The 27639-nt window shown below is 32.6% G+C and overlaps 2 protein-coding genes across 2 annotated transcripts; both read left to right on the top strand.

Moving 5' to 3' along the window:
• On the top strand, window positions 1-16497 carry LOTGIDRAFT_134377 (hypothetical protein; the record flags this gene model as incomplete). Its single annotated transcript, XM_009068493.1, has 14 exons — window positions 1-98; window positions 764-812; window positions 6889-6990; window positions 7265-7339; window positions 11480-11686; window positions 11860-11947; window positions 12112-12214; window positions 12386-12482; window positions 13945-14035; window positions 14378-14473; window positions 14942-15085; window positions 15283-15427; window positions 15915-16058; window positions 16410-16497. 14 exons carry the CDS (start codon window positions 1-3, stop codon window positions 16495-16497), a joined length of 1527 nt encoding a protein of 508 aa, XP_009066741.1.
• A 7239-nt stretch (window positions 16498-23736) lies between these two features.
• LOTGIDRAFT_207422 (hypothetical protein) lies at window positions 23737-27459 on the top strand (the record flags this gene model as incomplete). The annotated part of the gene is made up of 8 exons (XM_009068492.1): window positions 23737-23801; window positions 24096-24100; window positions 24445-24548; window positions 24756-24905; window positions 25109-25221; window positions 25427-25617; window positions 25912-26124; window positions 26528-27459. 8 exons carry the CDS (start codon window positions 23737-23739, stop codon window positions 26710-26712), a joined length of 1026 nt encoding a protein of 341 aa, XP_009066740.1. The 3' UTR covers window positions 26713-27459.
• Window positions 27460-27639: the final 180 nt, after the last annotated feature.

Below are 27639 nucleotides of genomic sequence, written 5' to 3'. Positions count from 1 at the left end.
ATGGCTGATTATTTGATAACTGGGGGTACAGGTTATGTACCCGATGATGGCCTTACTGGGGCACAACTTTTTGGTGGTGGAAATGGTATGACTTACAAGTGAGTATTTAATTTAATAACATTTACAAAATAATGTTTTCTTCACCACGTGTAAATTGTATTTCATAACCCACGTGTTCAATGAATGATGTGGTGAAGTTTTTTTTTCAGTCTCAAGAGGAGAGGGTTGGAGGGTGGGGGGTGTGGCAGTTTCTTGAATGTGTTTTCTAAGAGGTGTAGGGTTTGAAATATTTGATTGACCCTGTTGAAACCTGTTTTGTAAGGATTGAAGGTTCGCGGCTTTATAGCATTAATTTACCTTATGACAGCCACATCCTGATACCCTGTCATGGGCACCGATTGCAGTGGTTGGTCCCCACCACTTTTTGTGGCTAATATTTTGATTTTCAAAATGCGTCATTACCCATTAAAAGGACAGCTGCGCCATTTTAGTGCGTTGGTTTGAGTCTTGAATAAATAGTCTTCAGAAGTACGAGAAAGTCAGGTAGTCACTGATTCTTAGACTTCTCCTGTCTTTTGTTGCTGCTGTATGCAGATATGTAAATTCTGTAAAACTCATGTTCCTTTTTTGTAACAAAAATAATCTCTTGCATCCAGTGTTGCAGACTATTATTAAAGATATGGTATACACATTGTTTTTTTTAATATGCATCAGTAACATAGCTATCTTTTAAACTATTTAGATATATTTGGTTATTTTTCAGTGATTTTCTGATTCTACCAGGTTTTATAGATTTCTCAGCTGATGAAGTGGTAAGTTCACACTTTTCCCTAATATCAATTTAAAATTACATGTATCACATATTGTAGTATATATCGAGTACCGGTACATTGTTCATTTTAACACCTCAATCCTGTGCCAGGGAGCCTTGGTGGCCCAGGTAGGATGTAAAACTCCTGTGTCAGTGTGTTATTTTTTCAACCAACCAAATCACTCATGAAAAGAATTTTTGTAAATTTTGAAAATGCAAAGATAGTTGGAAATTTAAATCAAATGTCTTAACCCAATTTTTCCAACTCTCAATTCACATTTAAAGATGGATTCTCTTATTTTTATTTATGAAAATGAAAATGTTAATACTTATATGAACAGAAAGTAGAGGTGTTCTAATGACTTGCAAAGATACCAGTTAGACTCACATGGCCATAATCAATTCATAATTACCTGAATTATTAGAGAAACACCCGCAGCATTCCAATGAGTGACTGATAAAGAAAGGTCAAAAAGTCTTTTTTTGTTTATCCAGACTACATACATATGGACATTTTTGATTGGTTATAAAAACTCTTAATTATATGCAATAAGAACATAATGATATGATGAAGAATACATGATAATCCATAAGAGACACCCATTAATCAAATATTTTGCTTAATTTGACACTAAGAAATAAGGAAACTCATCTTTAATAAGTTTTTTTCATTTCCAAGTGTAACATACCAAACACCACCAAAAAATGAATGATAGTGCTACTTTAAAAGAATTGAAAATTATTGATTAGTAGGAAAACTATGACAATGAATGATGATTTCTGTGTGCAAAAAAAAGTTTGAATATTTCATTGGTAAAATGTGTGTGTTAATCAAATCTGTTACCATGGTAACATGTATATAAATAAATATTCAATGTAGCAGATTACAGTGATTTAATAAGGTCAATAAGCAAATTTTCTGTATTGCAATTGACTGTTCATGTGATAATTGTTTACAAATGGCATTTATTGATTTTTGATTCTATTTAGATGACATTGAACATAAAATTAAAATTAAGTTTCATGATTCTTGAGAAAGGTAGTATGTCCATTAAAAAGATTAAGATTTGATTATGTCTTCTGTGATCAATACAACCTAAGGCATACAAATGGGCATGCTTGAGGTGAACCATACTCGGTCCAGACTCATCCGGCTGGCCTGTATCGATACACTGCACTGTTTTCACTGGGCGAGAATGTGAGCCATCAAGTCCACACTGGCTTTCCAGTCAGTCAGTGGCGAAAAAAAACCTGGAAATAAAATTGTCGCCAACGATTATCAATGCGATGAGTTTGAATTAATTTTGTTACGTTCAAATGAAATCTTAGCAAACACCATGTATTGTATTACAACATTACATATCATAGGGCCAAGGTCATTTCTCCTTGGTAAGTGGGCTGCACTGATATTTTGCTGTGCTACTCTGGACCCAGACCACCTTTTCTTGCTGTACTCGATCTACTTATAACTATCACAGTGCCAAGCCCTCTCAACCTGTTTACATTTGCCACCTTTTCTGCCAAACTCGGTCTGGATCTGGAATACAGTGTATTGCCTTCAGTTAATAGGTAGAAACTTATCTGACCTGTAGGATTTGAGGAATTACCCCTTAAATAGGTTTTCTGAATAATTTATGTGTGTAGGATATCGATTTGCACCATTCCAATCAGACATCTGTGGTTCCCACAATTTGACTTAAACTATGTGTTTTTTTATGTCACTATCATAAAGGTCTTTATAAATAGCAGCTTTTGCTGTAATGATGTCACTTACTTTAAGTGGAATTACAAGAGCCACAGCCTCTGAATGGAAATTCGAATGATGCAATTTGTTGTTTTCCTGATACACATAAATTTTTTAGAAAACCTCTTTACAATCCCTTTAATTCACTCAACTAATTGTGTTTGACAACAGAGAACTCACAGAGAATTTGTTAGACCTGATTTAAACTTTTTATCAGTTGCCCTTGAAGTTGATTTTGGTAGTGGTGTTTGTGTCAAATAACATGTCAAACAACGTTAAACATGGTCTGAAAATAGTAAAAACATTAAAATTCACATGAGAATGATAATGTTGAATTAAAACCCTATTAAAGGTGATAGTCTGATTTGATTTAAACATAAAGAACTGGGCTTATTATGTGTGATATTATCTATCTAAATCCTTTAGGTTTCAGTACAGATGCCACATTTCCGGGAGTAAATCACGGTCTCAAAAACATGAATTGTTATGCTAAATTAATCAGTAATAATGTTCACAACTTACCCTAGAAATTTTTTAGTAGTGTATCTATAATTATCTATGTTTGAAAGTTACAAAGCTACAAAGCTATCAGTTTCACGAGAGTTGCTTTGGAAACTTGTAACCACTATTCTTATAGGCACTCGTCTTCAACTTGCTATCCTGTGAGGGAACCTCAACATTAATAGATTTTAGCTGTTTGTGACATACTGGGATTTTAAGTTGAAACTTTTAAAAAAGAAAAGGAAATGATTAACTATAGTGGATTATGTATGACATCTAATCTTGTTTCACTGAATTCAGTCGATTTTCTGCAATTTCTAGCAAAGATTTCCTGAATTTCATTGGCAATATTTTTTGATTATAGTCATAGAAATTTTGAAGTAATTACTCTGTTTTTGTGTTCAGAAAGCAATCTAGGCTTTATTTTGATTAAATTTTGGTGTCGGAAGTAAATTAATCCTATTATGATCAGAATAGCATCTTTTCAGACTAATTAATTATCTCAAGATTCTCTTATTAATTAGAAGAATTGCCATGAGTAATTCTAGATATTGTATAGGTCTAGGCTAATTTTCTTTCGCTTTCGAGGCTAAGACTGCACAACATTAGAAATTTTTGTTAACCAATCATACACCGTGGAAATTTGAGCATTCAAATCTATGTGTGTCCAGAATTATCAATGTTTGAAAGTTAAAAAGACAAGTCGTCTTTTCTTGAGCCACTGCCATATATAGAAATGAAATCTATAGAAATAGGAAAAGAAATTTCTAGTTTGAGAAAATACTCTTTCTGTGCACTTCTGTTGAATTGCAGGAAAATCAAACGATAGACTTTGATTTTAAAAAGTGATACAGATGGCTGAAAATGAACTTCTATCAACATCTAGTAAAGCCAATGTATTGACAAATATATTCCTTTAAGGTCCATGATTTTTGTTATATTAGAAGAAACCATTGATGTCTCTAGAATGATATAAAGTCAACTTGCCCTACTGATAAACAGTGTTTCTTACATAATTGAAATTTAAAAAGGTTTTTTAGGTTCTGAAAATCGATAGATATTGTTAATGTTCAATCAAGGAAGAAATCTCATCAATATAGCATGAATCTCTTGTCTATTTTTTTGAATTTTACAAGTTAATTATTACATGCTTAATAGTTTTGTTTTGAAGTGAATAATATTAGTATCTAGTCTAATTATCTTGTGGAAACCTAACTACCCTCAACCTTTCAGTTATTTTGTACTGTATTACACTGTTCTGAAAAAATTTGCAGAACACATTTGAAATTTTTATAGTTTTGGGGCAGTAGTTCCCTGGACCAATCATGTGAACCTTTCACACCCCAAAAATTTGTTTCATCCACATTTTCAGCATGTGATGATGTGAGGTGCTCTCTCAACTCAAAATAAATTTTCTCCTACACTAGTTAGCCACACCCCTTACACCCTTGTCCCACACCCCCAGTGGGTGAAAACACCCCAGGTTTGGAACCAGGGTTTTAGGGACTGTGTAGTAAGCAGAGCAAAATTGAGCTAAACCATTTTAGACCCTCTACCATTTTTTCCTCCAATTCAAGAGGAAATTTATGTATTCATTACTTCCAATATCTTCATGTGAAGTCATCACCAATAATATGACATCATTGGTGATAAGAGCATGTAAGGATGTTGATAATGTTGTAGAATTTATGAGTTCTAAACTGTCAAAGAAAGTTCCTGTTGAATTTTGGAAAATCAGTGAACTTTATAGACTAATGAGATATTTGAAGCTGTAAAAACTTCCTCTATGAGTCATATTGTAGACAAAATTTCACATAAAGAGAGTTTCTGTCAAAATATGTTTCAGTTTTCTAATACTGTGTTGTTAATTTGATTGTATTTACACGTGTATTGTAATACAAATACATGGCTGGCAAATGTAATGGAAACAAGAATCCTTACATCAATGAAAGCTAATTAGAGTTATTGAAATCAATGAATGTTGTTCAGTAAAATAGAAAATTCCTATTGATTTGATATAAGTCTGTAGAAGGGAGATAAGTGGTTCAAGGACTCTTTCTAAAATTGGTGGAATTCTTATCTTAAGTACAAAGGTTTTAACACAGTTAAGATCACAGTCATTTGTGGTGATAGCATGGAGAAGAGTTCATGGATATCAGTTACAGAACTTCTCACTGCAAAGAAAGAAATTATTCTGTGTATACTTCTATTACGAACTTCTTCTTATACTTTGACTGCAATAGCCACTATTCTTGTATTATGGAATGCAGCAATTTGATTGGATTGTATGCCAGCCCTACAGCCAATCACACACATTCTGTATGCTACTCTTATTGTCTTTTTTTGCTAATAATGTACAATACAATAAAATCGCTGCATTCTGTGATACAAGACCGGTGACTATTGGAGTCAAGGTATAAGAAGAACTTTGTAATAGCTTGTCATTGTGAAAATGATTTAATTAATGATTCTAGGACCTAAGTTTGTCAGTATTTTGCATTATCAAAGGATATCAGTAGGCTTAAAATCAGATACTATTGTGAATAATAGGTTACAAGAGGATGTCTTCAGTGAAGTTCAATTGACTTGTGAATATTTGTAGTGAAAAGGATATATCTAGTGATATAAAACTTGTTGAAGGAGATCAACTGTTTTTGAATCCATTTCGATGTTTGAGTGATTAATTTTTTGAATGGATATCAGGAACACTTACAGTACAGCTTCTATTTTCATCACTTGCCTTGCATCATTGGCTGCTGTAATTCCAGCAAAATATTGACCACTTTATGAAATGAAAAAAAGAAGCTAAGACTTTCCCCGATGTGCAGAAATTGTAGAGAACTCCTATTTTCAATCCATATTAGCTGATAGTTAGTAGAGTTAAGAGCTCAATCATTGAACATAACTCTATTGTTGTTAACCTGTTGACCTTTTCAAAATAACATGATAATATCATTGTTATAGAAGATGAGATTAATGTAAACATCGAGGACAGATTTAAAGAGAAATCCTTATAAAGTGAATAATAAGTGAATACCTTCTCTAGGGGCAGATTACCGCTCAATAGTTGTTAGCTGACAGAAAGCAGTTGGAATTTTTTGATACAGTTTCACTGAATTATTATTCAATCTTAGTGAATATATATTTCTGGATATCAATGAAGAATTTTTTAATGTCAGTGAAAAGTTGAAAAATGTAAAATTGTGAGAAGTGGAGAATATGAAAATGGAGTTATTTGAGGATTGTAATATTTGTACGGTCTATAGACAGGATACTACAGATCAAGATCAGTCTTATTTTAATTCTTCAAAGTTTGGATTTCTAGTCTCACCCTTATCTGTGGTTAGTTTTCTGTTACTCTCTCCAGCAACTAAAATATAATGACTGTCCTCATTGGTCACATCACAATTCTTAAATGCTAAAGAATCAGATGTGCATTCATCATGTAAATGTGTGAACTGCAGTCAGATGTTGATCGGGATGTTTCGTTTTGTGTTTTTCTTCAGGTTACTAGACTTATCATCAATGATCTGACAAGCTTCTTCTTTAAATTGTGTTCTGTCAAATAATATTCAATGAATATCTATGAATTTTTCAATATAGAAAAGAACAATTTTTATTGAACAAAGCATCTGATTGACCTAGAGCCTGAGATGTATAAAACTTTAGTTAGATCATGGATGACAAATGCTGTCATCTGCATAAAGGCATTAAACAAAACATCTAGATCTGTATTGGAATTAGGGTAGGTTGCCCTAGCTGGGTTGCCCCAAGATATGTGATTATATTATCACTGTATGATAACTGAAATTCCGCTCTCATTATTTTTCAGGATTTGACGTCTGCTCTCACAAGAAAGATAACTCTGAAAGCACCATTAGTTTCATCACCAATGGATACAGTCACAGAATCACAGATGGCCATTGCCATGGCTGTAAGTTTAGTTAATATTTTCTGAAGATTCTCAAAATGCATTTATTCCACAGAGTGAATTATATATGGAATCATTACTTTGTCCTAGCACCTAATCAATGCCATCCCTTTCCCTTATGCATCATTATTTTACAACTACTTCAAACCAGATTCTGAGGTTGGATTTCTGACATCTTGTGTTTTTGTCAATTTAAATTGATCTGTCTAGTTTTGAGTAAAATATTTGTAGTCATTTTGTTCTTCCTTGACCTTAATAAACATATGTTACTTTGCAGTTATGTGGTGGTGTTGGGGTTATCCATCATAATTGTACACCAGAATTCCAAGCTAATGAGGTCAGAAAGGTCAAGGTAAGTTGTCATGATTTGAAATATCTGTCAATCCTAAGAAATGTAATAATCATTTTAGTTTCAAAAACGATTACTTAAAAATCTTGCTTATCATGCTGTAAAAGACCAAAAACATGGAGGAGAATTTGCACCGTGGATCAGTCATGACTGGCATATTGTCAAAAATGCAGTTTCCACATCATATATCATTTTTTATGACCACCATGGGCATGTTTTATCACGGCTGGCAGCCACCTATTCTACATTTACACATCTCCTAGTGTTTAAGCTCTTTCAACTTCAAGACAATAGATTTTGATTGACAAGACCACAATGCATGTTTCAGTTCTACTTGCCTTTAGTTATTCATTTCATTAAAATGTAGTTCATCATTTAAAGGGATACTGTCATCAAATTTTTGCTTCAACTACTGATAAACTTTAATTCAAGATATAGGGTACCGGTAATACTGAAGAATTAAAATGCAAGTTGTCTGTACAAAATGCCAAAAGAAGAGATCCATTGAAATCTTGTTATGGGATTTTTCCTTCACAAAAATTAAGTGTTTGATGACGTCACTAATCTTGAAATATGCTTTATCACATAAGGTCCTTCGCAATTAGTCATTAAACACTTAGTTTTAGTGGAATTACAGGAACCACAGATATTTCAATGTTGCAAATTGATGCTAACAGTGTCCCCGATACACATTAAAAAATTAGAAAACCTATTTACAATCCCTTCAAGAAAGAAATTCTATCATTGAAACTGCTATATAGGACATGTCAATACATGATTTTATCCCCAGGGAAATTCCTAGAAATGTTGATGCATTATCTTATCTTTTATTGATTGACATTTAGAAATATCATCAGTTTCCATTTTGTGGAGCTAAGTGTAGATGATAATCAGGTAACTAAAGTAATGGATCGATGATGTTAATGTACATGTGCGATCTTAAGAAATATAAATAAAAAGCCTGTTATATATTGCTAAGTACATGGGGGTCAGCAGGTCAGTAGTGTCTGAACACATGCATTCACATTGAGAACATATAAAACAGGCAACACTGGGTTCCCCCATAAAATTCCATGAAGAATTGTGATCATTAACTTTACTACTTCATGGAAAATGCGTATTCACTAATTTGTAGTTAGCAATGGACATGAATATCTCAGACCTTTTTCATTGAGTCCTCTGTTTCATAAAGCTTTATGTTTGTAATATAAGACAGCAATGGAAATGTGGTCGTATATTGCTTTTGACTGTCCGTCCGTTGGATGGTAATTGCTTGATAAAACACATCAAATTTGGCTTGTGGGCATGATAGAGGCTACAGTTTCTATCTGATCTTGATTTTGTATTGATGAGATCTCAGTCGAGTTCGATTTTGGTAGCAAAAGACTTTGTTATCATTTCTGACAGCAGGTTGTGGGCGTATGTTTCTTTGCCTGGCAAGCTATCTTTAATGAATAGAAATGATTAATAAATACAACATGATAGAAAAATATTCATAATTACAATTCCATCTCATCATTTGATAATGATATATATAATGAATTGATAATATGAAATGAGAGTTAAAGCCTGCTTTTCCTCTCCTGACTAGCTCATGTATACAAGCAACTATATTGTACCATGAGGAGAATTTAGCTTGGATGGCTGCATTAGTCAACTTTTCTATATCAAAGGACATTTGCATGTAAAACCTGTACCACAAGGGCCATAGTTTATTTTCTGATCTGAATGAAAAAGTTTTCTCTTCATGTCATTTCATGTAAGTGAGAAGAAACTAGATTTAAGCACTATACAGTCTAATAAAATTAGACCAAACTTTCTGTTTTTTACTAGCTCTTTTTCTAATATTGCCACTTAAGTTAAAGTCTAATGACAGCCTTAAAGATGCGTCCAATAAACCTTTTCACCGAAGCTGATAAACACTGCTTCACAAAATGCCAGCGCTGGAGAGGGTAGAAAATTGATTATAAGGTATACATAAAAAGTTATTAACCATACTAGTATTATTAAAAGAAAAGTTATAATTATCTCAGTAAAAAAATGAGTATTTTATAATGGCCACTAATTACCAATCAATTAATTAGTACTTTTTATTATCTCAAATCTGATCATTTTTCTGGTTATTTTGGTATAATTGAATATCAATAGTAGATATCAATAACTGGGAGTGACTGAATCTACAAAATATTCTTATAGTAGCTTGGACAAATGGAAACGAGAAAAGGATCAATCTCTATTTGGAAGGGGAAATGAAAGGAATTGGAGTTTCATGTTCTACTTCTGCACCTTTGTGCACTTATGGGGACTGCAATGCCATGTAGTGTACAATGAGGGAAATTTTGCCAGGACAGCTGCATTAGCCTTTTTAAAAAAAATTTAACTTTGAGCACACTCAGTGTCTGATCCCATACGACCTACTAAACACTTTTTCATCGTACCTGCATCACTGACAGGGAGAAAGCAGGTTGGTGTAGAACCAATGTCTTTGTTGTCTTGCAACATGCATATAAGTAGGACAATACACTAGGAGATCATTGATTAAGTGATAATGTTTTTTCAGTGATAATTGTGACAATGTAATGATGAATTATTATTGTATAATATAGATTTTTACTAGATCAATATCATGTGATTTGATATATAGAACTAGAACATCAATATCTTACTGTATTATTATAACATATTTACTAATATTACAGTTATTGAAAACTCCTGCTATATTTATAAATCTTTTGATTTCTCCATTGATATTGTAAATTGAATGGTTTCATTCAGGTTGTTTAACATATCATAAATATTAAACATTGAAACCGTCAAATTAGAGCTTTTCAATATTCCTGTCACTATTTTCTAATGTAAAAAAAGGTTTGAAACCGGCTATTAAATTTAGTAACCTTCTTGATATCTAAAAAGTGAATCAAAATTGATCTGTTAAGTTACATCATTGAATGTGTTGTCCCTTCCATATTGTCATCGATTAATGTTAAAGATGTGTTCCCTTATTTTCATTTATGAAAATGAAAATGCTAATACTTATATGAATAGAAAGTAGAGGTGTTCTAATGACTTGCAAAAATACCAGTTAGACTCACATGTCCATAATTAATTCATAATTAGCAGAATTCCAATGAGTAACCGATCAAGAAAGGTCAGAAAGGATTTTTTGTTTATTCAGATTGCATAAACATGGACATTTATGATTGGTTAAAACTCTTAATTATATGCAATAAAAACATAATTATATGATTAAGAATATATGATAATTCATTAGAAACACCAATTAATCAAATAGTTTGCTTAATTTGACACTAAGAAATAAGGAAAGCCCTCTTTAACAGTAAAATTTCTTGTTTATGTTTATTATCCTCTTTAAAGTGAAATGATATATGTAAGGGCAAATTGACCTCTTGGTAGAAAGGTCATGTCATTATATCTGATGCATCAAGAACCACACAACATGTTATACGGAATTAACATACAGAAACAAACACACACATTACATATGTATTGAATCAGATTATAACATATTCATACCATACACGAAGATTACAGACAAGAGACAAAATTATGTAGACTAGCAATCCTAAACATGAACTTTGAAGGCGTACAGTCTCAGACCTGTTATTTTTTCACACATTGGTAGTAGATCATCAAAAAGGGACAGCAAAAAATCATTTGGTCAGTCTTGATCTCTTTAATCTTCAATCTTATGATGCAAAAAAAAACAATTTAAAAAATGTTTGAATGAGCAAAGGTGCTCTATGTAACTAATACTGCGGACACACAACGGTATTGGTCAGGGATTTTTGTCGCCCGACTAGAGTCTTGTTATGAGTTTCTCCTACCGGCTGCGGGCACACAAGGAGACAAAAAACCTCCTGTCAGTCATATTCAACCATGTTGATTATCACGTGTGGATCATGTAATTAAAAGAAAAATGAATCTGATTGGATGATGATGCTCTATCTTGCAGACGATGAAACAATTGGCAACAAATGTCAAACTCTAGAAGCACGGGCACATGTGAGATTTTACTCCAGATTTGAGTCAAACCGAAGACCAAGACTCTTCATTTGGCCGCACTATTATGTAGTATAGTGTATAGCACTGCTTAAGATTATTATCTCTTTCTCTCTATTTCAGAAATATGAACAGGGTTTTATATTAGATCCAGTAGTTATGTCCCCTAGTAACACAGTATCAGACGTACTAGAAGCTAAAAAACGTTATGGTTTCTCCGGAATACCAATCACATCGAAGGGACATATGGGAGAGAAATTGGTTGGCTTGGTTACACAGAGAGATATAGACTATCTAGATATAGACCAGTATCAAACACCAATTTCTGAGGTGGATATATTATATGGTTCAAATTATCCAATACTAATATGAAATACTTGAAATGTCTGGCTCTCTATTTCTTATAATAATACTCTTACTTTGTAAAGGAGATTGAGTTTTACCTCTGAAAAAAAACAGTCATTGTTTTATATTTATTAAGGAAATTGTTTTGTATGTTCCAGGTAATGACGAAATATGAAGATTTAGTGGTAGCTAAAGCTGGTGTTACATTAAAGGAAGCCAATCACATTTTACAACAGAGCAAAAAAGGTATTATACTCTTTACATCTTTATGAATGGTTTGAAATTTGACTCAATAATCTTCAAGTGGTGAAGCTACACCTTCTTTTCCTTGATGATTGGAAAAATTTTTTGATACTTTTATATATCAAATAATCATAAGCAATCACTATATGAACTCATTGTTATTATAGGCAAATTACCAATAGTCAATGAAAATGATGAATTGGTAGCTTTAATAGCTCGTACAGATACTAAGAAAAATAGAGATTTCCCTCTCGCTTCCAAAGATGAAAAGTAAGTTTTAATTATAGTGGAGTGTCAATAAGTTATCCTTGACTATCAGCACTAGTTTAAAATGTTGTGGACTAAAAGAAGGGCTTCAAATTTGTTACATTTTTAGTTCAATTTTTCATGAAAATCAATCAAATATTTCTATCAATATCAGAATCTTCTGCTCTCTTCCAGAAAACAGTTAGTTGTAGGAGCAGCAGTCAGTACACATGAAGATGATAAACACAGAATAGATTTACTAGTTCAAGCTGGTGTAGATTTTATAGTCTTGGTAGGTAATTACCTTCTTTAACTAGTTAGATATAGTGTGACTTGATAATCTTTACTTCTTACCTGTTTGACTCTTAAACCTCTAATTACTTGCTAAGATAGCAGCAAGAATTCTAATTATAGTTATCATCGAGCTGTATAATGTTAAAAATTCAGAGTTATCTACCCTTTACAGCAGCATTATCAAGTAGAAGAATTCTAGAGGGCACTCAATTAGGGAGTTTTGTCCATTCAGGATTCATGGAATCTTCTGAAAGTTCAATAAAACTGTTTCGAACAGGGTTTAGAATGTATTCCACCTGTGCTGCAAAAAGGGAATGTAGACAAAATTCAAAATGGCGGAGAGAGGTACAGAATGGAAAATTTTGAATATGACAACCAGTTCTGTACTGTTTGATTGAAGCCAGAATTGAAACAGACAAAACCTGTTCTGAACTAACTTATTGACTGTTCAATACTGATTTGGTTTCAAGGTTTGAATAGTCCCTCAAGAATTTTTTAGTCACCGAAATTATTGAAAGTCACACTATGTCTGATGTAGTTATTTAAAAATTATGTAGTAGAGTGTTTTATATACCCTTCCCTGTTACTAACATTGGTAACTTTACTAGTAGATTAACTAAAACGCTAGTGTTATAACCAACAACATACTTAGTTTACAAATGAAGAAAACAAATTAACATATCTTGTAAAATCAATTGAATACTGACTTAGTCAATTAATAACGTAAAGTTGTATGCCTGGTCATTTATATCTAGAAGGGCTAGCATGCTCTGCCTTATTCAGTGTTTTTGCAATCTAAGCAGTAAGTAACTGTCCAATACTGATGATTTATTTCTATTTTCAGCTGAAGGTAGGTAGAGATATAATTAACACTAACTCTCACATCACTGTTTTCTTCTTGCATTTGTTTGTTTACTAACACTTTTATTTAAAACTCTGATAAAATCTTGACTTTCATATTAGTTTCACGTTGATTTTGATAGCGAAAATAAGATGTCGTTATCTGAAGTGGAAGACATCACAAATTCAAATAATTGTGTAAAAAAAAGTCATCACAAGTATGTGGCAAAAGATTTGTGTATATGCTTATTTCAGATTTTGCAAATTTCTAAAAGATCTTGAGATTACAAAGTAATTCAATGGGACAATAAACCGAGGCCCTGTGTGTTACAGGGTGTGCGCGTTAAAGATCCTCGATAGTTAGAAATCGAAAAAGAGCAGGCTAATGCCACTGTCCTGGCAAAATTTCCCTCAATGCACCCTGCATGGCGTTGCCCGTCTTCATTAGCCCACATGGTGCAGAAAAGTAGGACGTAAAACTCCATTTATTTCATTTCATTTACAAAGTAGTTCAGTAGTGTGATCATAGTCAAGGCATTGAATTGTGAAAATTGAATCAATATTTTATCAGAGTTGAGTTATTATAATATTTATATATAGCATGTCTCTTATTGTTACAGGATTCATCACAAGGTAATTCTATCTATCAAGTTAATACTATAAGATATATGAAACAGAAGTATCCTGGTATACAGATTATTGGTGGCAATGGTAAGTCTTATATTCAATGAAGATTCATCTCAACCCAACATTTGAAAATTTGTAAAGAGCTGAATACTATTGCTCTCCTCGTAAACTGTTCCTCATTGTACACTGTAGGGTTTCTAATCAGAAATAAGAAGTATTTGAATGTGAGACTTATCTTAGTTAATGTCATTATAAATATGGCCACCTGCAATATATTTTTAAAATTTTGATATAAGGCATATTTCTCAAACACCATTTGAAATATCAACATATTGGAAAGTATTTCTAAATCATGTATGTAGGAAGTGTTTCCAGTGAGTAAAATAAAATCAAGTAAAGAGTGAAATAACTTGTATTTATTAATAGTTGTAACAGCTGCCCAAGCTAAGAATCTGATAGATGCTGATGTAGATGGATTAAGAGTTGGTATGGGAAGTGGTTCGATATGTATCACACAGGAAGGTAAAAAGACCTTCTTATGATTGCAATTTTGTGAATAATAGTTTTCTACATGTGTTGTATGTTTGCATAGAGACAAATCTAAATAAGAAGGCATAGATCTCAAGTCTTTTTGAAAAGTCATATATAAATGACATTTAAAGATATAAGTCAAGAGTATAATAGAAGCCTACATTGAAGAAATATTGTACAAAGTGTAGGACTAAGTAACACAGAATCTTAGAACATTCAAGAATATGGTGTCTGTGTTATGCCAACTTCTTGATATATTTTTTGTCAGGACAGAATGAATATAATTGACAATGTACAGAGATCGGAAGGGGTGTGCATTAATTTCTCAATTATATGGTATCAATTTTTTGAATATTGGTTACAGATTTGCCTGATTCATAAAATTAAGATAATGGCCTGTTTTAGTATTGAAACTCAAGTAGGTCAGTAGGATTTGATTTTATATATTCTTTTTCTTAGTAATGGCAGTAGGTCGACCACAAGGTACAGCTGTATATAAAGTGGCAGAGTATGCTCGTAGATTTGGTGTTCCAGTAATAGCTGATGGTGGTATATCTTGTGTTGGACATTGTATGAAGGCTTTGTCATTAGGAGCATCAATAGGTTAGTAAACGTTTTTGATAACCTGAAAGTTTCTTTAGGACATATCATGGATTTAGTTAAAAAAAATTCAGCTAATTTAAGACATCATTTGGAACCCATCAATTTCTAGAGATATATCTAAGAGATATTGAACTGATTTCTGTTATATATACAGAATTATTAACAATTAGTCCTAATTATATGTTGTCTATTTTCAGTGATGATGGGATCATTATTAGCCGGTACGTCTGAAGCTCCTGGAGAATATTTCTTCGCTGATGGAGTTCGACTTAAGAAATATCGTGGTATGGGTTCATTAGATGCCATGGAGGCTCATAGAAGTAGTCAGAGTAGATATTTCAGGTAATACAATGATTAAATTTCTAGCATTTAAACTTTGGGACAAAGAGGAATAATAAAAACACATAGACAACAATAAAATCATATCACTTTCTCTGTTTGAATGAGAAGATCAGTTCATGGTTAATGTACAACCCTAATCTCACCCCCCTCCCTACAAAAAAAAATATACACCTGGTATGATTATAACTAAAGTAGAAAAATTGAACTACTGTTCTACGTGCTATCTTAAATTTATGAAGTTTCCAGTCTGTGTTATGGTTTTATGCCTTGATGTACATCTTGGAGACAAATGGATTATGTCATTTTTACCCCAGTAGATTATTTTGTTATTTAGAGCACCCACTGCAAATAAATTGACGGCAATAAAAAACACTCTGAATAAAAGAGTTTGTCTAAGAGTTCATTAATCGGTATATAGCTGTGTATTTACATCAATGTATTGAGTGATATAAATCTTTTTCATTGTTATATTTGTGTATATTTTCAGTGATTGTGATAAGATTAAGGTAGCACAGGGTGTGTCAGGTAATATTGTGGATAAAGGATCCGTCCAGAAATTTGTACCGTATTTAATAGCTGGAATCAAACATGGCTGTCAAGATATCGGTGCTAAAAGTTTGTCTATTTTAAGGTAGGTGCCTATTATTTACAATTTTTTTTTATCTATTCTGCCATTGGCTCCATTGATATTCCAATCTCCTAGCAAAAGAAACAAAAGATTTAAACAACTGTTCCTTTGACCAGGGGTAGACTGAGGTGACTGACCTCCAATGGCCAAGAGGGCAAGAGTCCTACTAATTGATTACAGAAACATTTGTGTCAAAGAACAGTCTACAGGAACATGCTGGGGAGCCTAGCTGTGGGTTTTGATGGGACTTAACAGTTAAAGAGGTGAAGTCATTGGAAAATTTTCTTGTTTCACACCTTTTCCAACTTATATTTCATGTGCACAAATTATTAATAGAAATATTTTTAACTTTAGGTCAATGATGTATTCAGGAGAGTTGAAATTTGAGAGAAGAACAACGTCTGCTCAAATAGAAGGTGGTGTTCACAGTTTACACTCGTAAGTTATTACATAGTTTGGGTTTAGATTATTCAAATATAGAGGGTGGTTGAAAATAGATTCAATTGTATTGTGATTTATCAATATGATCTTAGATATTTTTCTTAACTTAAAGGGACAGGTGTGCCATATTCGGTGGGTTGATTGTAGTCTTGAATATATGTAAATAGTCTTCAGAAGTACTAGAAATGTACGAAATCACACATGGATTTGTAGGCTCAAATTGAGCTATGAACACTCCCAGTTTCTGAGTATAAAGTATGATTGGTAAAAAAAAGGCCAACCTGTCCCTTTAACATCCTTAAGATAAGCGTAGAAATAGTGTCTATAAGAGGTAGAAATACAACGTATGTTGTAGTATCCAATCAACAACATTGAGGCTTATTGATGGCAACTTTGTTAAAGAATGTTTTCAAAATCTTTGAGATACTGATTATTATGATATATAAAAATGTTTACACTTTGTAACTCAAACCAGACGTCTTTGGCAAGTTAATTCCAAGAATATTACAATTTCTGTTTCTATTTATAGATATGAAAAGAGATTGTATTGAAGAAGACTGAAGAGGAAGATGTAGAAGAAGAGAAAGTGTAACAAAGTGTCAAATCTTCATAAATTATTGGAAATTCCAGAAAAAAGAGTGGCGAATCTCAAAGCATTTATCAACGTGTTCAACTTTCAAAATTTAATATTCAATATCCAAATGAAATAATATGATTTTGCACACCTTTTTGGCACAATTTGACATTATTGTTTCATTGTCATTTCATTATTTCATTATTTTTTCCCCAGAGAAGTTAAATATCTGATTGTCATATAGGGTTGATCCAGATATAAGAATGCTAGCAAACTAATTTGAGCTTGCTTGAATTTATTGAACAGGAAGTTGTTGTGCAGTAGAATTGGGTTATGGGATACAGGGGGTCGCTTGATTGGTGAGTTCTGCACATTCGAGATTCATAGAAACAACCAGACATTCAATAAAACAAGTTGATACAAGTTCAGAACGCGTTCCATGTGTGCCTAAAAAAGTAGATGCAGAAAGAATTCAAAATGGCGGAGACAGGAATAGAATGAAAAAACTGGACTGACATAATCTGGTTCTGTTCCATTCGATTGAGGGCCGAATTAAAACTAACGGAGCCTGTTCAGAACTCACCAATCAAGCGCAACGCTAATAACCTTTGAACTAGTATTCTTCTATCCTTGCTTTGAAGTATTTTGATAAATTTAAGAATGAATTGGACTTATGAATTAACGATTTGTTTTGAAAGTATCAGGGTTGAGAAGAAAAAAAATTCAATGATTTCCATTCATTACTTTTATATTCGAATATCATTTGTGAATCTAGTAACAATTTGTTTCATTTCTAATAGGGAATTTGATTAGCTTCATATCTTCTATCCTCAGATACTTACCCTTGAAATTAACTTGATAACTTGTGCAAGTAGGCTTGTGTCATCTATACACTAATATAAAGGGTTAAAGGGATTGTAAAGAGGTTTCCTTAATTATTAATGTATATAAGGAACACTGATAGTATCAATTTGCACCAGTCCAAGATTCAGTCGATGTTTATGGTTCTTCCAATTTCACTAAAACTTTTTTATGATGTCAATATTGGAAATTTTTTTTAAATTTTGTGATAATGACGTCATTAAACGATAAGTTTTAATTGAATGTTGAATATCGATGCTATCAGTGTCTCTTATGCACATTCAAAGTTTAGAAAACCTCTTTACAATCCCTTTAAATAATGACAAAAGTTGCAAGAGAAGTATTGGTATCTGAGGATTTATATTGAACAACGCACAATCCATCTTCAGTGTTCATAATTTATACATAATAATTTGATATCATTAGTCTTATAGTCTGTATAGAATTCCTTCAGAGGTAATGTCAATCTTATTTTATGGTAGAATAAGCCTGTATGTATTTTTGGCAACTTTGTGTTGCACATGGCAAAGTGACAGTCTAATTAAAATAAGACCAAACTTCTAATTTTTTTATTAGCTTTTATTTTGATATAGCTACTCCAGTTAGGTCTAATGACAACCCTCTTGAACATTGATCAAAGTGACTTTTGACCTAACCTAATAAACACTGCATCACAAAGTGCCAGCTCTGATGAAGGTAGAAATATGATTTGGTTAAAGCAGCTTTCATCAAGTTAGGTCACAAGGTCTATTTGATGAATGTTCAAGAGGGCTGTCATTAGACCCTTACTGGAGTGGTTATATAAATTCTAAAAACTAATAAAAAAAACGGAAGAAAAGTTTGGTCTATTTTAGACTTGGCAAAGTGATTTACCTAACTGTTCAGGACCTTTCTCTGTTCAACTCCAGGATGTTTGATATCAATCAGTGGAACACAAACTAAAACAGTATTGTGTCGCTAAAGGATTATAAACTAAAGCAAGACTAACCAGCCTTAAAAGTATAGGATTTGACACTACCTCTTGTTGTATTTTTGTAATATTTGGGTATTTTTGATGTACTATAGAAAGTCCAAATACACTGATAGTTTTAAGTGTTAACTTTATAAAAAAAAATTAAATGTTTTTTAAATGTAACACTCAGATATAACATAAACTAATTGGTTAAATATCAAATACTTCAGCTAAAATACCAACTCCTTAGAATCAACCTTTTCTCACATTGTTAGATTTAAAGCACTTGAATATAACCTCTTTTGTACTAGATGTGCCTTCATATTAGCCAAAGTCTTGCTGGGCTTTCTGTTATAAGTTATTTCACGTTATTTTGGAAAATATGTCAGGATTATTTCAATCTATATTACTTTCCATATATAATTACCTCTTATATTTAACTCAAATTATCCATAATACTCTATTCAAATGTGTCAATGCTTCTCATCTGAAAAGAGTTTTCTCATTGCACACTGCATGGTGTTGCTCATATTCATTAGCCCAAACTGCATCTCATTTATTGAATCTATATTAATTTTACTCTACAACTGATGAATTATCTCATTTAAAGATAAATTAATGCTCATGCTCAATATCTATATTTATGGGATCAATTTGTGCTTTCACTGCCTTGTCATTTTATTTTTTTTACCAAAGTATTTTGTCAGCAAATCGCTATAATTTCTACGTAAACTATATTCTAGTGCATTTATTTTGTCTTATGTGTTAGCATTAAATTAAATATCAATTGCAATTATCACCAAATCTTCTCAATGTCATATTAGGAACTTCATCTTATACCTTGATGGCAATAGTCATCTTTCTTGTGTCACAGAAGTTTGTAAATTCAGCCATTTGATTGGATTTTATGCAAAGGAATACAACCAATCAGAGACAACCAAAAGTCTGTAAGCATAAGCCAAAATGTTTACAGTCTTTATGTCAAGGGCTCGATAGTGTACAATCCAATCAAATCACTGCTTTAACAAACTTTTTTAACACAAGAAAGGTGACTATAACAGTCAAGGTATAAGAAGTTCCCAATGGCTTGACATTGTGAAGATGTTATTATCAAGGGAGCAAAAGATTTATTTTCATTCTTTATGTTTTTTTATCAGAATTAAATACATTTTATTTATCAAAAGCTGGAGATCAAAATTGTCTATTGATGTTTTGTACTTGATCCATTTTTTATAAATAGTCAATTTATTTAACTCTTTATTTCAAGCAATATTGAAAACGACCATGTAGTCAGCCATTCATTAGCTTCCATATTTGGTCTAGCATAATATTTCTTAGTAATGATTTGAAATAAGTATATTATAAACTTATACAGTAGAGCTATATGAATATAATAAGTAATATTCTATATACATTGTAATAGATTAGGGATTAGAATTAATGATTTACAGAAATGAAATGAATACGAGTTAAATGTTCTACTTTTCTGCACCAAATGATTCAGAAAAAAGTGAACAAAAATGCTGTAAAATTTGGAGAATAATGATGCTAAATTGAAGATTTTATCAGAATCATAAATAAATCAGTGCCCATACTCTAATAATGTGACTCATATAAATGATATGGGACTACCTGAAGGATAACTAGTAACAAAATCTCTGATAAATTATTTCAGCTTTTATTTTTGGGGAAAATTATTCTTGTAAATTTGTCAGAGGGTTAAAAATGATCTTTACATATAGTAATGATAATCTTACATCTAATTTACATCATTTATTTGTTTATTTAAATTAGATTCTAGTGCTATAACTTGTTCTGTTTGTTTGTGAATTCCATTTTACGTATGTGTTATTTTTGTAAATAGTCCAATGGCAATATAATAAAATGTTTACCTATAGTCATGCTACATAACATACCACCATAAGGAAAGAAGGTATTATGGGCAGTCACTAGTGTTTAGGGGGGGCAGGGGGGAGAGGGGGGGGTGACAAAATTGATACAAGTGACAAAACGCTTGCTGTATAATTATTTTTATTTGCTTACATAATAGCATAAAATTTTAAGAAATTTAATTATTAGTTTTTCATTTGATCTTGTCTTGAACTCATGTACAGCTAATTGAAATTCATGTACAGCTAATTGAAATTCATGTACAGCTATATGAAATTCATGTACAGCTATTTGAAATTCATGTACAGCTAATTGAAATTCATGTACAGCTAATTGACATTCATTTACAGCTATTTGAAATTCATTTACAGCTATTCGAAATTTAGAATAAAGAGCAATACTGAAATTTAAATATAGTGAAATAGGAGACTCAGTTTTGAAACATATTTCCTAGCCACCAGTGAAAGGTCAGTTGCTTCCATCGAAACTGCATAATTTTTAAGTCAAATACAAAAAATTCACTTTAATTCTGTGACCTCTTTAATTTTCAGAAAGAAGCATAAATTATTTGTGTTTGTATAATTGTTCCAATTGTTAACATTTATGTATATAAAATAATCTTGAACATCTAGACAGAGAATGTCTGTTTATCATTGATGAGAGTCTGGATGTACGAGATTTAACTATGTTAAATACAAGTTGATTTTATGTACCTTTGTACCAATTTATTATTGTCCAAAACAGAGCAGTTACATCATCACAGTGTGTGTAGTTTTTTTCATATCCTGAATGCAAAAGGATTGGCTCAAAACAAATGTTTTCCTTTGCGTGTGGGGGGTATAAAATGTCAAGGGTCATCATCTCATGCAGCATGGTTTTTCTTTGACACGGGGGTTAAAACTTTTTCAATTTTCACTGAACCCCCTTGTCTTCATCCCCATTTTTTCAGGTCCACGTTTATGTCCCAATTCCACACAATCGGCCTATTTGGCTATCTCAAGAAATGAAACGTATTTTAATGTCTTTGCGATAGTGGCGCCAGGGACGTTATTTTTGTCGGAATCAGAATCACTTACGTCTGACTGAAACTTTAAATGGTGCCAATCGATAGGCCTACTTTCATTGTCCCCATTACAAATAAAAAGTTCAGAAACCTCTTTATAATCCCTTTAACACAGAATGCTTCTCCAGATTATATATAGCTCCAGCGGTGATAGTAAATTCATGTCCAACCAATATATTCAAGAAGATCAAGTTTCATCAAAATTAGGTGTAAACTGTTGTTTATAAATCATTACTTACTAAACTGCGTTTTTACGAAGTCAAGGGCAATAACTCAGAAATAAATATTGTTAACTTCAACCTTGCTCAAGACCTCATCATCCTATGTCCACAGGCTGATGAGACAGTTTCACCAAAATTGATAACGTCTCGAAAGTAAACAAAAAACACCATTCACAGACTCCTTGTATTTGCAACTGGAGTCTTCTTATGAAAGTAACTCAATATTACTTGACGAAATATCGTTAAAACCGAACTTATCCACATCGACATGGGACGTACGTTGTCCCTGTGCCTCTAGTTTTTTCAGTTTTTCAACATCAGACAACTTGGCGATTGTTTCTTCAGAATCGGTCATCAACTATAAACAATGGGTTGGTTATAAATCTTTCGTGATAAAAATGACAGTCGAAATGAGGGTCATTTCCGGGTGAAATTGTCATGGGTAAGAAATCGCAGGCATTCTTCAAATGTAGAATTATCAAACTAATAGGCCTACATTGCATTGGACCGCGACAATTTTTGAAACAAATGTTTAGCATCTTACGATTTTAAGATCATTTTAATAAATATAATATGTGAAATGACAGAAATAATCAATGGCTAAACTACCATAGGCACTGGTTGAACCAAGTGCAATGCCCCCAGCCCTAAGGGGGCCACCAATTCCTAGAAGAAAGTACCAAAGTAAACAATTATAATCAATTAAACTATATGCACCCAGCAATATCTAAATCAATGAAATTGCAAGAACTAGGCTAGAGACTGAAAATCTTTAAATCTTCCATTCACGGGCATTAAATTGACTTACAGAGGGGTCAGAAGTTACAAAATAAGCCCCTTAAGTCAACAGCTCCCTACTCATCCAGTTGATCCACAGGAAATAATTCAGAAGACCTTTAGTCTAACCTTCATTGCAACCGGGCACACAAAGGCGACAACAAAACATAGGCATTAAAAAAACATAAGTCTTGTATAAAGTGCTATTGATTAGCACGCGTGAGAGCAAATTTTCACAACTTGGTCCTTTAACCTGTATAGCATTAGATCTTGATTTTAGTCCCATTGTAGATATACATTATTTTATGAATTCCTCAACCGACCCCAAATTTACTACTTTCCATACACAAAAGTCTACATGCAGGCTAGCATTACTGCAAAGCCATGTTCCCCTTTTTTTTATTTGAACCGCATGTAGACACTCTATCTGGTTTATGCAGAAAATCAAATTAAAATAAATGACGTAATCGTAATAATTTAGTTCATGTTGGAATAAAAAACAATTTTCTGCAAAGTCCATTTTATATAAAAACATGCCAATGGTTGTATAATACATCTGAGCTCTTGGAGTAAATGCATATAGTAATTCTATTGTGTTTCGGTTTTCTAATGATTTAAAATTGAATTTAATAATTTCGCGTATGAATGAAATAATAAACGCTCCCAGCCAGTTCAATCTATTGGAGAATAAAGAAGGATTGAGACTACATCCGGGTACTTGGGCCAGGCTGGGGAGGTCGCCATTTTAGCATTTACACGCGCACCATACACTCAACTTAAAACATACAGTTTGTTCAAATTAATTGTGAAATCTTTAATTTTTCTTGACCAATTGACAATTTAATAATAGCAGATTTATTTTCAGGTGTTAAAACAAGATGGCAGGCGCTCCAGTGACCGAGATGGGAATGAGACGACCGTTCGATCCTGTTGCTCACGAGTTGGATCCAAATTTCCGACTTACGAAGTTCGCTGACCTAAAGGGATGAGGGTGTAAAGTCCCCCAAGAAGCTCTGCTCAAGCTTTTAGAGGGACTTTCAAATGACAGCGAACAACAGGATGAACAGTCTCAATTCCAATTTATTGGAGCCAGCCCAAGCATTGGTAAGTGATGCGATTTTATTGCAAATTTTTAAGTTTTATGACCTAATTTGAGCTAGAGAACTCAGTTCCCAAATGACTCCATTACCGCCAAACTTTATTTTGAAGACTTAAATTTTGCTGCTCATTTTAGCTTATAATGATGCTATTGTAGTTACAGATTTAGTTAGGACCTTATTTTGAGCTCATGTGTGTGAAAATCATTGAAAATTTACCTAATATAAATATGTCTGGTTCTCCTTTCGAATCACAAAATTGGAAAATGGCGTCTTATCATCGACAACCCTGTTGATTTATCACGTGACTTACTGGCTGGCGGAGATTGATTAGCGGCTTCTTTAAAAGTTCATAACAAATACTTACGGACAATCAACGTTTAAGTTACAAATCCATAATGTAAATATTTTCTAATGTATAGATTGAGAAAATTATTATAATACATTTTTATGAATTTTTCATAATTGTAACGAATAAGCCTATTCATGACTTTTTTATTTTGGATTTTTCAGGTATTGGTATGGATTGTTCGGTGACACCATTAAGACATGGAGGTTTGTCTTTGGTCCAAACAACAGATTTCTTCTACCCGCTGGTAGATGATCCTTACATGATGGTAAAGTATACAAAGATCAGGGGCAGGCATTTTTTCATCATTTGCTATGCATTTTGGTTTATTTATTGTTTTGTTAGTTTTGATAATCGTTGGTTGTAGTTACATGCAAATCTTTAGACATTTAACAAAGGTAATCAACCCAAAATTCATGTTGAGTTGTGTTAGACACTAGGTCTGAAATTATTGATATCAAATTAAATGTTTCAGGGAAAGATAACTTGTGCTAATGTTCTGAGTGATCTGTATGCTATGGGAGTGACAGATTGTGATAATATGCTGATGTTACTGGGAGTCAGTAACAAGTTATCAGTTAAAGAAAGAGATGTCATTGTTCCTATGCTGATGAGAGGATTCAAGGTACTTATTCTTGTTATTTCTCTAACAATGAATTCAGAAATAGCGGGGATGCTACATTTTTCCACTAGAATATACTTGTACTGTTCAAGGAGGGGTTGAAAGATTAAATGTCCCAAATCCAAAATTATGTTGAAAGATTGATTGTCCTAATAAGGAGTGAAACTTTAACATTTCCCCTTCAGATATTGTCCTTTCTATTCCAGGATTGTGCTGCAGAAGGTGGATCCAGTGTTACAGGAGGTCAAACTGTACTGAACCCATGGATGACAATAGGAGGTGTGGCTACAACTGTCTGTCAACCTAATGAATTCATCATGTAAGTATAACACCAGTGTATCTTCTCTTCTTTGGGGGGATATGTGCTTAGGTTTTCGATCACATCCTTACAAAATGCTTTTTCAAAGCCATCTATTCTGACAAGCACCACTGTCAGTGGAAACAAAAAACAAATATGCTTTCACCCCTTAATCAATATCGCTGGATTTCAAAGTTGATAATGCATAATTTCATTGGTTTTCCAGGCCTGATAATGCAGTTATGGGAGATGTATTAGTGCTGACTAAACCACTGGGTACCCAGGTAGCAGTGAATGCCTATACATGGCTAGATCAACCAGAGAGATGGAATCGTATTAAACTGGTAGTAAGTGAAGATGATGTGAGGAAGGCGTATCAGAGAGCTATGTTTAGTATGGCTAGATTAAATAGAACAGGTAGGTTTCATAGTACTTGATAAGTTGATATGACTCATTTACTGCTGTAGATTTTAAAGAATTGGTGTGGAGAATTTTGTAATATTTTGACAATCAGCTGAAAAAGCTTACTTTATCTTCTATCCCCACTGAAAAGACAGTGTAGCCAGAGTCTTCTGCTAGGATAAGATATATCTTGCCTCTGTGCTTGCCTCCATTTGCAGAAAGTTCGATTGGTGTAACTTTTAGATTCCGCTTTGACCCTTCCAGTTCCCATATATTGATGCTGATAAATATTTGATTTCTACATTTTAGCCTCCCGATTAATGCATAAATATAATGGTCATGGTGCAACTGATGTAACAGGATTTGGTTTATTGGGTCATGCTAACAATTTGGCCAAAATCCAGAAAAATGAAGTAGGATTTGTGATTCACAATTTACCAGTTATAGCTAAAATGGCGTCCATCAGTAAGGCATGTGGTAATATGTTTGGTTTATTACAAGGACAATCTGCTGAAACTTCAGGTAAGTGTTTGTGCTTTTTCAATTTTCAATAAGACATCTGTGGTTCCTGCAATTCCACTAAATTGTTTCATGACGTCACTAATTGCAATGGGCCTTATGTGATTGTGCATATTTTGCGATTAGTGACATCATCAAACAAATTGTTGAAAATTGAAAAAAGTGCAGAGGTCTGTCTGATTATTTAAATGGTGCAAATTAATGCTATCAGTGTCTCCGATACACATAAAAAATTTAGAAAACATCTTTTACAATCCCTTTAAGTTATATTTCTCTGATATAAAATAGAGGTAATTTCAATATGTTGATATTTCATAATGCAGTTTGCTTTCAAACTCTTTGCGTCATTAACTGGACGTTAACTTTATCATCAGTTTAATTTATTTAATTCTCGATATATTTGTAGGTGGTTTGTTGATCTGCTTGCCGAGAGAACAAGCTGCTGCATTTTGTAAGGATATTGAGAAACAGGAGGGCTATCAGTCATGGATTATTGGTATTGTGGAGAAAGGCAATAGAACGGCTAGAATCATTGATAAACCTAGAGTTATTGAAGTACCAGCTAAAGACAGAGATGGCGAATTATGGTAGTGCTAAATATATCATCCAATCATAATCCCTTGAACTTCTTAATCAACCAATCATCTATCTGTTATACCAATTGTATTCACCAATCAAAATCCAGCCAATGAATTTGAATGTGAAAACCTAAGCAAAAGTTGAAATAGCAAAACTTAAAAGATATTTATGTTCTTGCTTATAAATTTTAATTTTTTTTTGAATATGGAATTTTGATATTTTTTAGCTATTGAATTATTCAAAACCATAAGATTTTTTGCATTTATTGTCCTGTCACAGTGTTACGTTATTTTTTTTATGTTTTTTCATATATTTTTTTAATTATTTTAATTGTCTGTGAAGTTACAAGAAATCATTCCTCTTATTATCATTAAATGTAGCATTCGTGGAGAAATATTTTCAATGTAAGTCAACTATTGGATTATTTTTCATAAGAAAGACTATATCATTGAATTAAATAGATATAAAAAAAAATCAATCGAAAAATAATTAAATACGATTCATTTTGGCAATATTTGGTTTGAGCAAGACCCTGAGCAAGTCTTTGTGTTCACCCTTCTAGGGCCTCTCAAGAATTTTTAGTTGCTCTCTTGGAATTTCTTTCTATGAAGTTTTTCCATAAAAGACGCAAGTTGGGAGGAAAAGTGGATCTTGAAGAATATTTAAAGAGGCAACTGAAAATTCTGACTAGTTTCAATCATTTCATTTATTTTTCATTAATCAATCGTGTCAAATTTAGAATAAATTTTCAAAATCTGATCATTGTGTAGTTTATTGACCCATCTTGTATTTGCTTCAATACAAGATGCACACTGACAGTATTGTCTTTGGAGGAAGGAAAAGTACACTCTGTTAAATTTGTTTTCTGACAGTATATATTTACAACATGCAAGGGTAAGTTATAAAAGTGATGTCTGCTATAGTTATTATTGAAGATAG

Source organism: Lottia gigantea (genome assembly GCF_000327385.1).
Source record: "Lottia gigantea unplaced genomic scaffold LOTGIsca_90, whole genome shotgun sequence".
Lineage (NCBI taxonomy): Eukaryota > Metazoa > Mollusca > Gastropoda > Lottiidae > Lottia > Lottia gigantea.
This window is presented reverse-complemented; position numbering and strand designations above follow the sequence as displayed.